This window comes from Opisthocomus hoazin, chromosome 1, assembly GCF_030867145.1.
Source record: "Opisthocomus hoazin isolate bOpiHoa1 chromosome 1, bOpiHoa1.hap1, whole genome shotgun sequence".
In the NCBI taxonomy this organism is placed as follows: domain Eukaryota; kingdom Metazoa; phylum Chordata; class Aves; order Opisthocomiformes; family Opisthocomidae; genus Opisthocomus; species Opisthocomus hoazin.
Window position 1 is genome coordinate 113,299,998 of NC_134414.1, and position 13,524 is coordinate 113,313,521.

Sequence of the window (13,524 nt, forward strand, 5' to 3'; positions counted from 1 at the left end):
TAATCAAATATCAAAGCTCTTTAAAAAAATCAGAAATGCAAATCACAGAATCACAGAATCACAGAATGGTAGAGGTTGGAAGAGACCTCTGGGGATCATCTAGTCCAACCCCCCTGCCGAAGCAGGGTCACCTAGAGCAGGCAGCACAGGACTGCGTCCAGGCAAGTTTTGAATATCTCCAGAGAAGGAGACTCCACAATCCCTCTGGGCAGCCTGTTCCAGTGCTCCATCACCCTCAGAGGGAAGAAGTTCTTCCTCATGTTCTGATGGAACTTCCTATGCTTTGGTTTGCACCCGTTGCCCCTTGTCCTGTCACTTGTTCGTTGGAGAGAGTTCAGCCCCATCCCCTTGACAGCTGCCCTTAAGATATCGGTAAGCATTCAGAAGATCCCCTCTCAGTCTTGTCTTCTTCAGGCTAAACATGGCCAGCTCTCTCAGCCTTTCCTTGTAGGAGAGATGCTCCTGTCCCCTAATCATCTTCGTAGCCCTCCTCTGGACTCTCTCCAGTAGTTCCTCATCTTTCTCGAACTGGGGAGCCCAGAACTGGACACAGTATGCCAGATGGGGCCTCACTAGGGCAGAGCAGAGGGGGAGGAGAACCTTCCTTGACCTGCTGAACACACTCTTCCTAATAGATCCCATTGGCCTTCTTGGCAACAAGGGCACACTGCTGGCTCATGGCCAACTTGTCATCCACCAGGACTGCCAGGTCCCTCTCTGCAGAGTTGCTCTCCAGCAGGTCAGTCCCAAGCCTGTACTGGTGCATGGGGTTATTCCTCCCCAGGTGAGGACCCTACACGTCTCCCTACACAATATGCAGATGTGTTCTTACTTCAGCCTATCTAGTACATTCTCCAAATACAGATCTAAATACACCCTTTTTCAAGTTAAACTTCCCCTTCTCAAATTCAAATGAGGAAATCAAATAATGGAAAATTGTGATACTGTTAATGTTTACAACTTTACTTTTAAACAAGAAAAAAAATCTAAAATCTTCACATTTTTTTCACAGACATTTTTTGCACAAACTGATGTTTTGACTGAAACAAGCAATGAAAGCTCGAAAAATCGTTGATTCCTATAAAAGATGCAAGAATTTATACTTTTTATTATTTGTTGGATTCACAACACACCAGACACAACGGGGGGAAAGAACACGTAAGGTATGTGGCTCAACTGTAAACTCAGGTGTATAAGGGTGTAAGACAGAACAGGTAATAGATGTCATAGGGAGCTAGTGCCTTACTGGAATCCAGCTTGCCTGAGCAATTGTTCAGGTGACAGGAGAATGGAGGAGCACTCAGAGAACCACAGCCTGTAAAGCATAATTTGTGTTCCTGATCTTTACTTAAAATATATAAAAAAACCCCTAAAGATGACCTTCAAACCAAAGTAAGACTGTGTCTCTTTAAATATATATCCTTTACTAAAAGAAAGGAGGTTACTTTTATAGACTTTAGGAAAAAAACATAATTTTTTTCAGTGGACTGTACACCTCTTGCTTGGGATCTGAAGTTAGGTTCCCCACTCTGATAGCCCTATAGCTTCTAACCTTTTCTCTCATGACAGCCGAGAAGCTTATGAGCAGACACAAGCCTGATACTAGAAAGAAGTGGAGAAAAATAACTTCTTCCACATCTGTGGAGGACGACATTATGTCATCCCTGTAACAGGTGAGACCAGGGCTGGAGACACTGGTTACACTTTGTTGTGAAATAATTAAGGACCATGACTTGCTAGATACTATTGCTGAATAGTTCACTGTTTAGTCAAGTTAATAAAGTAAACGGATAATTAAAGCCCACTCTTTGTCTTCTGCCTTCCTCAGGTTTTGTTCTTACATGTACCTTTTTTGGTAACAGAAGCAAGTTTAGTTCTTATTTTTTTTTCATGCCTCCATGAGGAAACAGTTGTTATCCAAATTAATTGCAGTTTATTATCACTTTACCCTTCTACTTCATTCTTGATTGAAGCCACAGAACTTTTTGCATATACCAAACACCTACCAGGTAGTCACTTTAATTTTTAGTTTTAACCTGATGGGTTAGTTTTATTTTATTTATGTGTTTATTCAGTTGCAAGAAATGCAAGTTACATTTTTGTTCACTGCAGTTGGAAAATGGAGCATGAGCCATGCAAATGAGGTTTATTTTCTAAATAATTACAAGAAATGTGGAGATAAACAAGTTCATAAATACTGTTTTTTTAAAAAGAGCTTTACTCATTAAATTATAAGTCTTATCCTTAAATGCGTTATATAGTACTTGCAATGGTGCCAGACTGAGGAAGAAATTGATTAACATAGATTCCCATTTTAAGCCTTACCTCTAGAATCAGCTTTCTTCCTGTACTGTAGGTCTTCAGATGTGTTGTATTTTTTACTGGTAAAACTAATTTTCCTCTTCTCCACTGAACTGAGGCAGATGGATTTGCTAGCACTTCACAGCTTATATTGATGGGATTGCCTTCCCAAGAGTAATACATGGTTTGATTTGACACAAATGTTGGAGCATCTGGAAAAAGGAAGTCATACAGAAATATATTAACTGTTTTAGTAAAACAAGCCATATATCCCTATCCAAGTATTCATGTTCACATAGAAATGTCAATTGATTGTTCTATCAATTTATTATGGACCATGCAAATATCACTATTCAACCTTGAGTTTCTTGAGCTTTATTTTGTTAGCTTTCTCCTCTCCTGAAACCGTTTCAGTTGAAAATCTCAGGAACAGAATATTGCTAATTATATTTAGCATTAGGGAACATCAGACTGTTGAAAGACATTATCTCAGAAATGACAAAGAACATTTCTTCCTGAGGATGAGAAACTCTTCAGTCAGACACTTATATGACAAGTGGAGATGCTGATTTTATAGTGTCTTCTTTTGACAAGAAGAAATTATACTAATTCTCCAAATTTCATAGATGTATAAGTGCACCACCCATTTCTCACTGGAACTATCTTATACTTTACGAAATCTTTCTAAAGAGAGATGTTTAGTTGTGTGAATAAACCTAGAAGAAAAAAATAAGAAAGGAATACCTACAAAGTTGCAACATATTCTACCTACTTCGAAAAAAATATTGTGTGTGTCAGTACATTATTTAGGATAATCTTTATACCAGTTCCTTATGAAATCATCAAGCTACAGACAAGCAAAAAGATGGTGCGTCTTCCTTACAAACCTGCCTATATATGGCTACTTTAAACATATGGTCTGATACACAGGAAATTGCTGGTTTGCAAACTAACTATGGTTTTCAGATCACAATGGCAGTAGTGACAAGGATTACCTGTTCTATTCACTATTTCCCTGGATAGCAGGAACAGCTTAATGGTCTCTAGAAAATGAGAGAGAGTAACTCTTTCCCTGCTCTTCTACTAACGTCTATTAAATATCTATTTGTAAATAATATTTTCATCCCACTCTTCTTATACTTTAAGGGTATTAAGAAAATATTATTTATATTACTGAAAATCAAGGAAACTCTACCACTTTAAAAGAGAATTATCAATTATAGCTGGTGTCACTGTATCTCTTTTTAATATTTAAAATATATATGTATATATTTTTATTTTGATAAACACCTTCTACATGTTTCTAGGTATGTCTCTGGAAATTCTATTCTAGCCTTCTCACAAATAGTTTAACTTTAGGCTAGAAAATTTTTAATAGGTGTATCAGAGACTAGAACTGAGCATATTTAACTAAGTAGTAAAATTTACCTTCACAAATGCTTTAAAACTATTTCCTTGTTTCTGAAGTGCACGTTTTCAACTTCTTTCTGTGTTTACCTTTGTAAAAAAGCAGAACTTTCTGGTGACTTTATGATGCTCCTGCATGCATGCATACAGCCTTTGACCGAGAAGAACTGTTTTCAGCAGAAATTTTAAAGCACAGATCAAGGCTGTTACAATTCCAGCAGCATTTCTTTAACTATTCAGCCCTTATTTTTGTGGGAAAGACAGCGATTTTACGCAAATAAGTAAAGTATGTCTTCCTACGAATTTATTTACCAGTTACAGGAGCTCATCATTCTTTTCCAAATGTTTTAATAAGTAATTCTAATGCTCCTTGGTTTTCCACAAACCTTAAAAAAAATACATTTCATCATCTAAACATCTTAATGCAAAAATGGACTATCAGAGTCTTCAGGATGTGACACCTCACACTAGTGGAGCTCTACGAAGGAAAAAGCAAACTGGATATGCCTGTTTTGTGGTTAAGTATGGTCAGGAATCTCAGAATACCAAGAGTCAGAGACTTGTCTTTTCCTCTGGAAATGAAATTAGTGGTGGGAGCCATTCGAAGGAAAACCGCACAAACTGACTTCTGCATGGCAGACAGTTTTTGCACCTGATGTGTTCAACATATGGATCAGAAATCTCATCAGAGTTTTCATGAGGCACAAAATGTGGTTATTCCACAACAAATCTTACATACGCACTGTGTTCCAATACACAATTTCTCAGAATAAGTTCACTCCACTAATGAAAACTGGCATGCATGTGGAAGATAGAAAGATGTTTTGTCTGAATCTGGCTAATATTCCTTCCCAGATAACATCACGTGTTTTGATGCTCTCTGTTGATTTAAATATTTAAAAGTCTTACAAGTGAAAAAGTAGTGTACACTTCCATACTGCAGGTACAAGCACTTCAGAGAATAGAGACTTTCAGTTCAGACTGCTCTCTCTTCTAAAGGCAGATTTTTGGATGCTTATAGTATTTGTTTATTCATAATTTAAAAGAATAGGTAAATTATGGAGTCATGTATACATGACACAGATACTAACCGACAGTTTTAACATCTTAAAACACAAACAGGACTAAAAGTCCATCAAATACAGATATATCCCCAAACCACCAAGTCTCAAATGTAAAGCAGTCCTAAACAAAAAAAGTTTCATATTTTCTCTCTCAAAAAGTCTGGGTAAAAAGTCTTTGCAGCCTTTTCCTCAGCAGTTGAAAGCTCCAGTATAGCAAAAAGGACACAAGATGACTGTGCTAAGGGCTTGATTCAGACAAATTATCTTAAGTCAAATGATTTTTGATTTCCTAGTCAGGAATAGATTAAGATACCTGGAGTGACGTTTTACGTGAAGAAAATAGTTCTGGAAATCATTTTTTACAGTATAAATAAGAGTTATTTTACATTTCTTATACAAAAAATGAGTTGGAACGGAATAACTAGTTTACAAACTGATCTTGTTTTTCCTTGCATGCTCTTCATAACTAACTGTAGTATATTAAGCTTAAACGGTTACAGAATTAGTATTTATCAAACAGCAACACACAGTATATTTAATATAAAATAGACCATGAATAAATAACAAACCTTATAGTCAAGGCTTTGAAAACTTAAGGCTGACCATTTTATATGTCTACAAAATCTGATCCCTGAAGTTTTCTACAGTAACTAAGAAACAAATTAAGTTAATATATAGAACATTTATCATAAAATTCTACCAAATGAAAATGAAGTCCAATCAAGTAGAAATGAGAAGGTGGACCTTCTCATATGTTAACATATGTTGAGGATACTTAAAAGCAATATATGTACTGTACAAAAAGAAAAGAGAATCCACATAGATCAGTGAGAAAATTAAAACCACTAAAAAATAAAAACATGCTCTGCTTAGCTTCTATGTAACTCTGGATTAATTTATGCCTGACAAAATTCAATTCAGGGTGTAAATGAACCATTATTTTTACGCTTTTGTACATAAAGTACTACCAGTTAAGACAATGTACTGGACTTATAAACAGCTAAATACAGAACAAAGAGCTTGAATTCACTCCATTTTTTGAAAACGTACCACCAGTTAAAAACATACTGGACTTGTAAGTAGTTAAATACAGAACTAGGAGTTTGAATTCACTCCATTTTTTAAAAAAGCAACCCTGATGGTATTTATTATATCTGAACCTTATGGCACTCTACTGAAAAAATAAAAAAATCCCTTACATGAGAGTACAAAAGCTACTGTTCATATTAGTTAGTACAGGCACACAATAAATCATAGAATCTTAGAATGATTTGGGTTGGAAGAGACCTTTAAAGATCACCTAGTCCAGCCTCCCTGCCATGGGCAAGGACACCTTCCACTAAACCAGGTTGCTCAAAGCCCCATCCAGCCTGGGCTTGAGCACTTCTGGGGATGGGACATCCACAGCTTCTCTGGGCAACCTGTTGCAGTGTCTCAGCAACCTCATCGCAAAAAAATTCTTCTTTATATCTAATCTGACATTACCCTCTATTAGTTTAAAACCATTGCTCCTTGTCCTATCACTACAGATCCTGGTAAAAAGTCTCTCCCCGTCTTTCTTTTAAGCCCCCTTTACATATTGGAAGGCCACAATAAGGTGTCCCTTGAGCTGTCTCTTTTCCAGGTTGAACAACATCAATTCCCTCAGCCTTTCTTCATAGGGGAGGTGCTCCGTCCCTCTGATCCATTCTTGTGGCCCTTCTCTGGAGCCGCTCCAACAGGTCCATGTCTGTCTTGTGCTGGGGACTCCAGAGCTGGATGCAATACTCCAGGCAGGAATTTACCAGAGCAGAGTAGAGGGGGAGATTGACCTCCCTAATCCTGCTGGCCATGCTTCTTTTTATGCAGCCCAGGATACAATAAAGTTCATAAATACTGTTATAAGCTTGAATAGTGAAAGATGGAGTAATATTTTTGACAGATGAGGCAACCCAAGTGAAAAAGATGCCTAAAGCGAACTAAGACTACATCACGAAGGCACAAAATTAAACAAAACTATTCTATAACAGTAGGATTCTACAAGCAATTATAACTTTAGAATTGAATTTTAGAATAGTTAATATTATGGCAGCAGCATCAGCTAAAATTAAGCTAAACAAGAAAGAAACTGACAGGTCAGCACTCCAATTAGGAGAAGTGGTTCTGGATGACCTGCATAAGAAGACTACATAAGAGAAGCAAACTTTGAGCTGAACTGTCTTTAGCATTTAGAAATCCTTGTTAGGTATAACGTCCAAGAACAGTGATTCAAGAACAGACTAATATATCATCTGTCTCATCCAGAAGGTAATTCAATTAATGATTTCAAAGATCCAGCTCTGGTGTTTGTTTGGCGTTGTACACAAAATTGGATATGGCAAATTACCTGATTCAGCATGTGTCCAGACAGCTATAATAGCAAACTAGTGTACAGAATCAGATTTGCACTTCTTAATTTAAGAACATAGGTTTTCAAACTTATGGCTATTTGTTCCTCAAATAATTTATTTTCCTGCATCATACAATGAAAATATGTGACATTATCAGGTCTAAGATGCTGGAGCATTTTGTGTAGTATATTTTTCGATGCCTATCTCTTAGATGGTTAATACTGGCATAAGTTTCTTGTCATCAAGGACTTTAATAAACCACTTCTTCTAGAAAATCTAGTACTTTCTTCATCATCCACCCAGTAAAAGTACCTTCATTTTTTGTAACTCTCCACAATTTGGTTAAAAGCCTTCTATCTTTCTTTTTGTACTTTCTCCCGCATATCTGTTTTGCAATAGTTGATATTTCGGAATGAAGAGCTTTTCCTTGGAGATAAAGTAGAAGAGTCTCCCCAGCCAGGCATAATAACTGTCACATATTCCTTGTAACAAGAGATAATATTAGAGAGACTTAAACAAATTAGGCCAGGTGATTAGATTTTAATACATAATCATCCTTAAAGGAAGATATGAACTTCAGAGCTTCAGGGTTACTAACTTTCACAGTTTTACTGCTGCTATCATGATCATGTGGCTGCAAGGAAAAACGTGCAAGATCTGCATGTGAAGTTTCCAAACAGAAAAGCAAATGAAACTTATCATATACTAGGTTTTAAATTGCCATGATTATTAGCTGAAACCTGAGGGTTTTTTTCTGAATCCAGCTCACCATTTTGAAAGTTTGAGATCAGTGGTTTTGCAGAGGTGTGTGTTTCTTTCACAGCCAGAAAGGAAACGCCACTCTCAGTAATGTTTCCTTTCTCCAGCCCCATTCTCTTGGTTCCTCTCAAAATACACTATAACATAACATTGATATTCAATAGTATGATGGACTATCTACTAATTATACAGTTGATGCAAGAGTAAGAGTCCCCTCTTACTGGCAAGCAGAACTAGTCCCTGATAACCTTGACTATAATACTATTTTTCATATCCAAACACCACACTAACTTCTCCATTTCTATAAAAATATAAAAAAAGTTATCATGAATATAAGGTATCTTTCTGCTAGATGCAAAGTATGTTGTTAATAATGGCACCTTCAACCTTAAGAAACGGTGGGCAATGAATGCATGCATAGTTTTTGTGCTTGGTGCTGCCAGGGTCACAGAAATTCAATGCATCAATGGATATATTTTACTTTGAATTCCACTTGACATTACGGAATTTTATCTTGTTGATCACTTTAAATAAAAAGCCATAAAACAAACAAAAAACCCAAGAAATTTTAGTTTCATAGAAATATCTGTTGTGAATGGATAAACCTCTCTAAAAATATCTAAACCTGTCTAAGATGGGAGATGAAAGTATGTCAACAATGATATTTAAAAGAAACTGTCCACATATATTTATCAGTCATTTTTTATGTAAGTGAAACACTAAGAATACTGGTTATCAGAAACAGAACAGGAAGACTCTCCCTATAGATCTCACACTAGCACTGATTTTTATTTTAGTAATAAAATTACCAGATGTTACCAATTACTGACATATTATTATTGGATGGCACCAGTTTGTATCAAAATTTCAATTGTTGCATGTATTCCAGGACAGAATTACTGGAATAACTTAGGATGGCCAGACTTCTAACATTGTGTATTAGGTCACATAATTCTCTTATAGCCAAAAGTTAAAAACCACAATGCCTTTCTCAAAACAGGATCCTAACCCCTATATCTCTTCCTATCACAATTCTCGCATTTTCAGAATAAAACCAGCTGTTTCAGAACAGCTTCATCTTTACCTTCTGAATTTTCCTACCTGTCATCCTTACGTCCACAACATGCCTCTTACTGATATCTTTCCTCCATTCCCTGATATCTCTCTCTCTCTCTGTTTCTCTCTCTTCCTCTCTCTCTCTCTGCCCCCTATGTTCCCAAATCATAATTGTTTTTCCTGTATGGGACAGGGATTCCGAGCCTTATTATCTCTTTACTGAATTTTTACACGCAGTGCTGTCCAGAAAACAACAACAAAAAAAACTCTAAGAAATTTTAAGGAGCATACTAAAAATCCAAGCAGCATTGTTGAAATTACCCTGTATATCCAACTCCATTTCCAACACATGGTCTCCCTAAACCCATACCTAATACCCCTTAGACCTTCAGAACAGCGTACTCAAACTCACGTGGCATTTCCCTCTTTACTTTAGATCAATGCTGCTCCCACTCTGTGCAGCAACAGCAGCTCAGAGGCAGGCTCTGTAGTGCAGAGGGACCTGGCCTCAGGCATTGCAATCCAAGCTACATGACTCAGGTTTACTGTAAACAATACTGGAGGTCTCTCTTTCAAGCATGTTCTAACCTAGTGACTTCACGATGTTCTGACACAACTGAAGACTATTTAAGGATACCAACTTCAAGCAATGCCAAGTATTCTGCAGTTAAGGGAAGTTAACTGATAAAAAGTATTGAGGTTACAAATTGCAAATTAGACACTTTGTTTTGTTGAAGTTTCAACATCACATTTAGCATACCACCTGATTATTTTAATTCTATTAATTTTTAGATGTGTTGCTTCTGGTCCACTGGACCTATCTTGGAGATATAGGGAAAGACAAAGGCCATGTTGCCTTTTTTTGATTCATCGGTCATCATTGTATAATATAAATTACACTTAACATAGTACAAAATGCCATGCAAAATTCTGTTGAATTTTGCAAGTATGAAAACCAGTTTAAAATTTACTCACTAATTATCAATGTAAACATTTAATACTTTCAGCCTGTAAGACCAATTCATGAAGTAGAACCTTCTCCAAGGAAATATCAAAAAACTCTTTCTTGCCTTTTTTTTTTACCTTTACTTTTCACAGTTGCATATGTGAAAAATTACATGAGTAAGAAAAGATGCTGAGGCATACATACATATTAAAAAATGAGTAAACTTTTAGAAGAGAAAAGGAATAAAACCTAAAATATTTTACTCATATTTAATTCAAATATTCATTCAAAATTGTAGTTTTCTATTAAAAGAAAAATAGCCAACATGTTATTAAAAATCTACTTAAAATGACATCAAGCTCACTGTAGGGTCAACAAAAACATGCAGTATAGAGCTTTATTATGTAAAAATTTAGATAAATCCCTACCATGAATACTGCATTTTAACAAGTCATTAGCATATATAGGCCAAAAGCTTTTAAATAGTATTTCTGTTCTAAAGTATGATTACACCTTTTTGAGTTAAAGAATAGGTAGATCTACTACACAGATAAACAAAGTATAATCTTAGCCACTTTGTCACATTCATTGTTGCAACATCGGAAAAAGACAACAAAGACACCTTCATCTCTCCTTCAGTACAGGGAATTTGGGTGAAATATTTTTTGCAAAGCAACTTTATGCGATAAACCTCATCTTTTGCTCAGAATTCAACATTCTTATCCCCTTTAAGTCACTGCAATGGCATACCCTATTTACTTTTATGCAAGTGCACATGGTAGTCAAAGAATGAAAATTTTAGATCTTACAAATGACATTCATGAGCTCCAAAGTCATGTCAAAATTATGACATGTATTACGTGATGCTTAAGATTGACTTTTTCCATCTTTGCCTTCTCATTTTAAGCTATAAATTTGAGAGGAAAAAATGTAACTAAAGCCAATAGTGTTTTAAGAGAAAAGATGCAAAGTTTTCCAGAACATTGCAAAATTTTGTTTCTGTTGATTGCTTTTCCTGCTCTTTGTCTCCTTCTTAGGTCATATCATTGTGTTTATCAGTTCTGTTTTCTGGCTGCGATAACAAGATAGGGCTAGGCCCCCACGATTAACAGCTGAAGGGAGGGTGTAAAGAAGAGGAAGTCAGGCTCTTTTCAGTGGTGTCCAGTGACAGGACAATAGGCAATCCCTTCCAACCTCAACCATTGTGTGATTCTGTAAGTAGTGATGGGATGTTGACAGACTGATTTCTTTTAACAGAGACTGAATCCAAAGTATGAACTGTGTGCATTTGTTATAACTTATGATAGCAGTAGGTAGCTGAAACTTTAGTGACATTTGTCACAACATTTGTGACGTCCTGCACACAGTAGTATTATTTTCACTGATTCAAAGCCTTGCTTCCTCGAAGGTAAATGGAATTTGTAGGCTCAATTTGTCAACCTGCTTTTAAGTTAATGCTGTATTTTTTTGCAAATATATAAAATTAAATAGGATGAATCCAAAGTGTTTGCACTAACTACAGTGCAATACAGCTAACTAAGACAAAGTGAAAAGCCTAAAAGACTAGTCGACTCAGGAAACAAAGTTCAATATTGTAACAGTAATGAGGTTGATTTCAAATTGTGGTGGGAAAAAAAAAGAAAAAGATTGTTTCTGACAAGCAATACGTAGTAGTGCTTCTTGTGGTTTCTACTAGAATATTACTACAAATAATATAAATTCTGCTAAAATGGCTCATTAGTGATTATGCAAAGAGCCAGCCATACATGAAAAAGTTCTTCTCAACATTAGTTTTGATAAAACCAAAATAAGTGAAAATTAAAATATTTTGAAGTTTTACGCAATTCGGTTAATGAATATTTGGAAAAAAATGTAAAAAATCCTGATCGCAATGTTTATAATTACAATTAACATTCCAAAAAAAATCACTTGGAAAATAATACAATAAGAGTCAAATCATCTATTCAATACCGACTTCACAGAATCTCACAACCACCCCCCATATTTTCCAAAATTCACTGTTCAGTTTTTGAACCTGTAGCTTTTGCTGAAAGTCTCTAGCCTGCAAATTACAAAGTGAAATTGGCAGAATGAACGATAACTATGGCACCTGCTTCATAAAAGAATGTATTTGTAGTGTCTACCAAGACATAACTTCAGACTTAAAACAAAATGCTATTCCATTTTCTCATACTCTATATTTGATTGTTCCCACACGTATTCAGAATTAAGCCTGCCATATCATAATACAATACTTCTAAATTCTTAGCATCTGTTCTAAAAATTTCACCCTGAAAGATGCCTTAGACTATAATGTATTGTATCAATCCAGAGATTTTGTTATGCCCTTTAAATAAATTCTATGCTGCTAATAAATTCTTAAATTTCAGTTGCCCATGTTTCATAAAATATGGTGCTTTCTGTATCTCTCTTTGAATGCAAAAGGTACTAATATTTAATATTAAAGTATAATGCTACATAACCTTAATCAAACAATATATTTCATATCACTATGTGCAGAGTAGGACAGAATTTTATCAAAATTTTACAGGAACTTCACTGAACTTGCATTTTCATCTAGTAATTTTTTTCTTTATATACATACAAAATAATTATCACTGCACCAGTGCACTCATTAAATAAAAAAGTATAATAAATTAGTATGTTCACACAAAAATAATAATATTTTGCAAAGTTTCAAATCTCTTCATATGCCTGTTTACTGAAGATTAGCTATGTTAAAGCTATTAGTAAATATTGTATTTATTTCTTAGGTCTTCCGGGTTGGAAAATCTCTCCATTCCTAACATCCAAGTACGACTTTGATAATTTCTCATTTTCCTCTCAGATTTGTCTTCTACCTCATAATGCATTGCTTGCCTACTAAAAAGACGGAAATCGCAACCATATACTGAAGTGGCTTTCAGAACTCCTCAGGAAATCACTCAGCTGATAATCTGCAACTGTTACTTGTCTTTCTGTGCCAGAGATCCTATTCCAATTTCCATCTTCCCACTGAAAGACTTTTTCTGTTTAGTGTCTCAACCTCAAACAGGCTCACTCAAGCTATATTGCAAATGTAGAACAAATGTATCTAGAAAATCTCTAGCAAAATAGAACAGTGATGAAATATAAAATAAGGAATTTTTTGTTTGTTTTCATTTTTTGAAGACCTTTGCTTCATGAATTTGAAGAACAGTTTGAAGAGAAAATTTTCCAGCTAATTTTTGTATATTTAAACTTTATATCCTCTGATTGGCTTCTATAGCATCAGACTCTTCTCTAAGCAAAAATCATCTCCTTTTCACCTGGATAAAATTCAAGAGCTTTAAGTAAAGCAGCCTGTGCATAAATCAGCCCATCTAAAAAAGATTGTCACAAACTTGTGAACTCCAGAAGGGGTTATAAGAAGGACTAGAGACATGTTGGGGATTAGTAAAACAGTCAACTAGGAAAAAAACAGAACACTGTTGAATCTTAGAAGGTTAAGCTCAAGATTGAGCTGTTGCTCAAATCATTCCTTACCTTATCCCACTAAATACTTTTCACCCACAGTAGTCCCCACGAGCCCAAAGATTCGAAGTTATTAAGCTGAGCCTTAAGCAAATGCATAATACCACTG

General features: G+C 35.5%; 1 protein-coding gene across 1 annotated transcript in view; it reads right to left on the bottom strand.

Moving 5' to 3' along the window:
- NCAM2 (neural cell adhesion molecule 2) overlaps positions 1-13,524 on the bottom strand; it is a 348,076-nt gene that overhangs the window by 82,294 nt on the left and 252,258 nt on the right. The window contains exon 10 of the mRNA XM_075433489.1: positions 2,326-2,513. Within this exon, the coding sequence (XP_075289604.1) occupies positions 2,326-2,513 (188 nt within the window). The remainder of the gene's footprint in view (positions 1-2,325; positions 2,514-13,524) is intronic.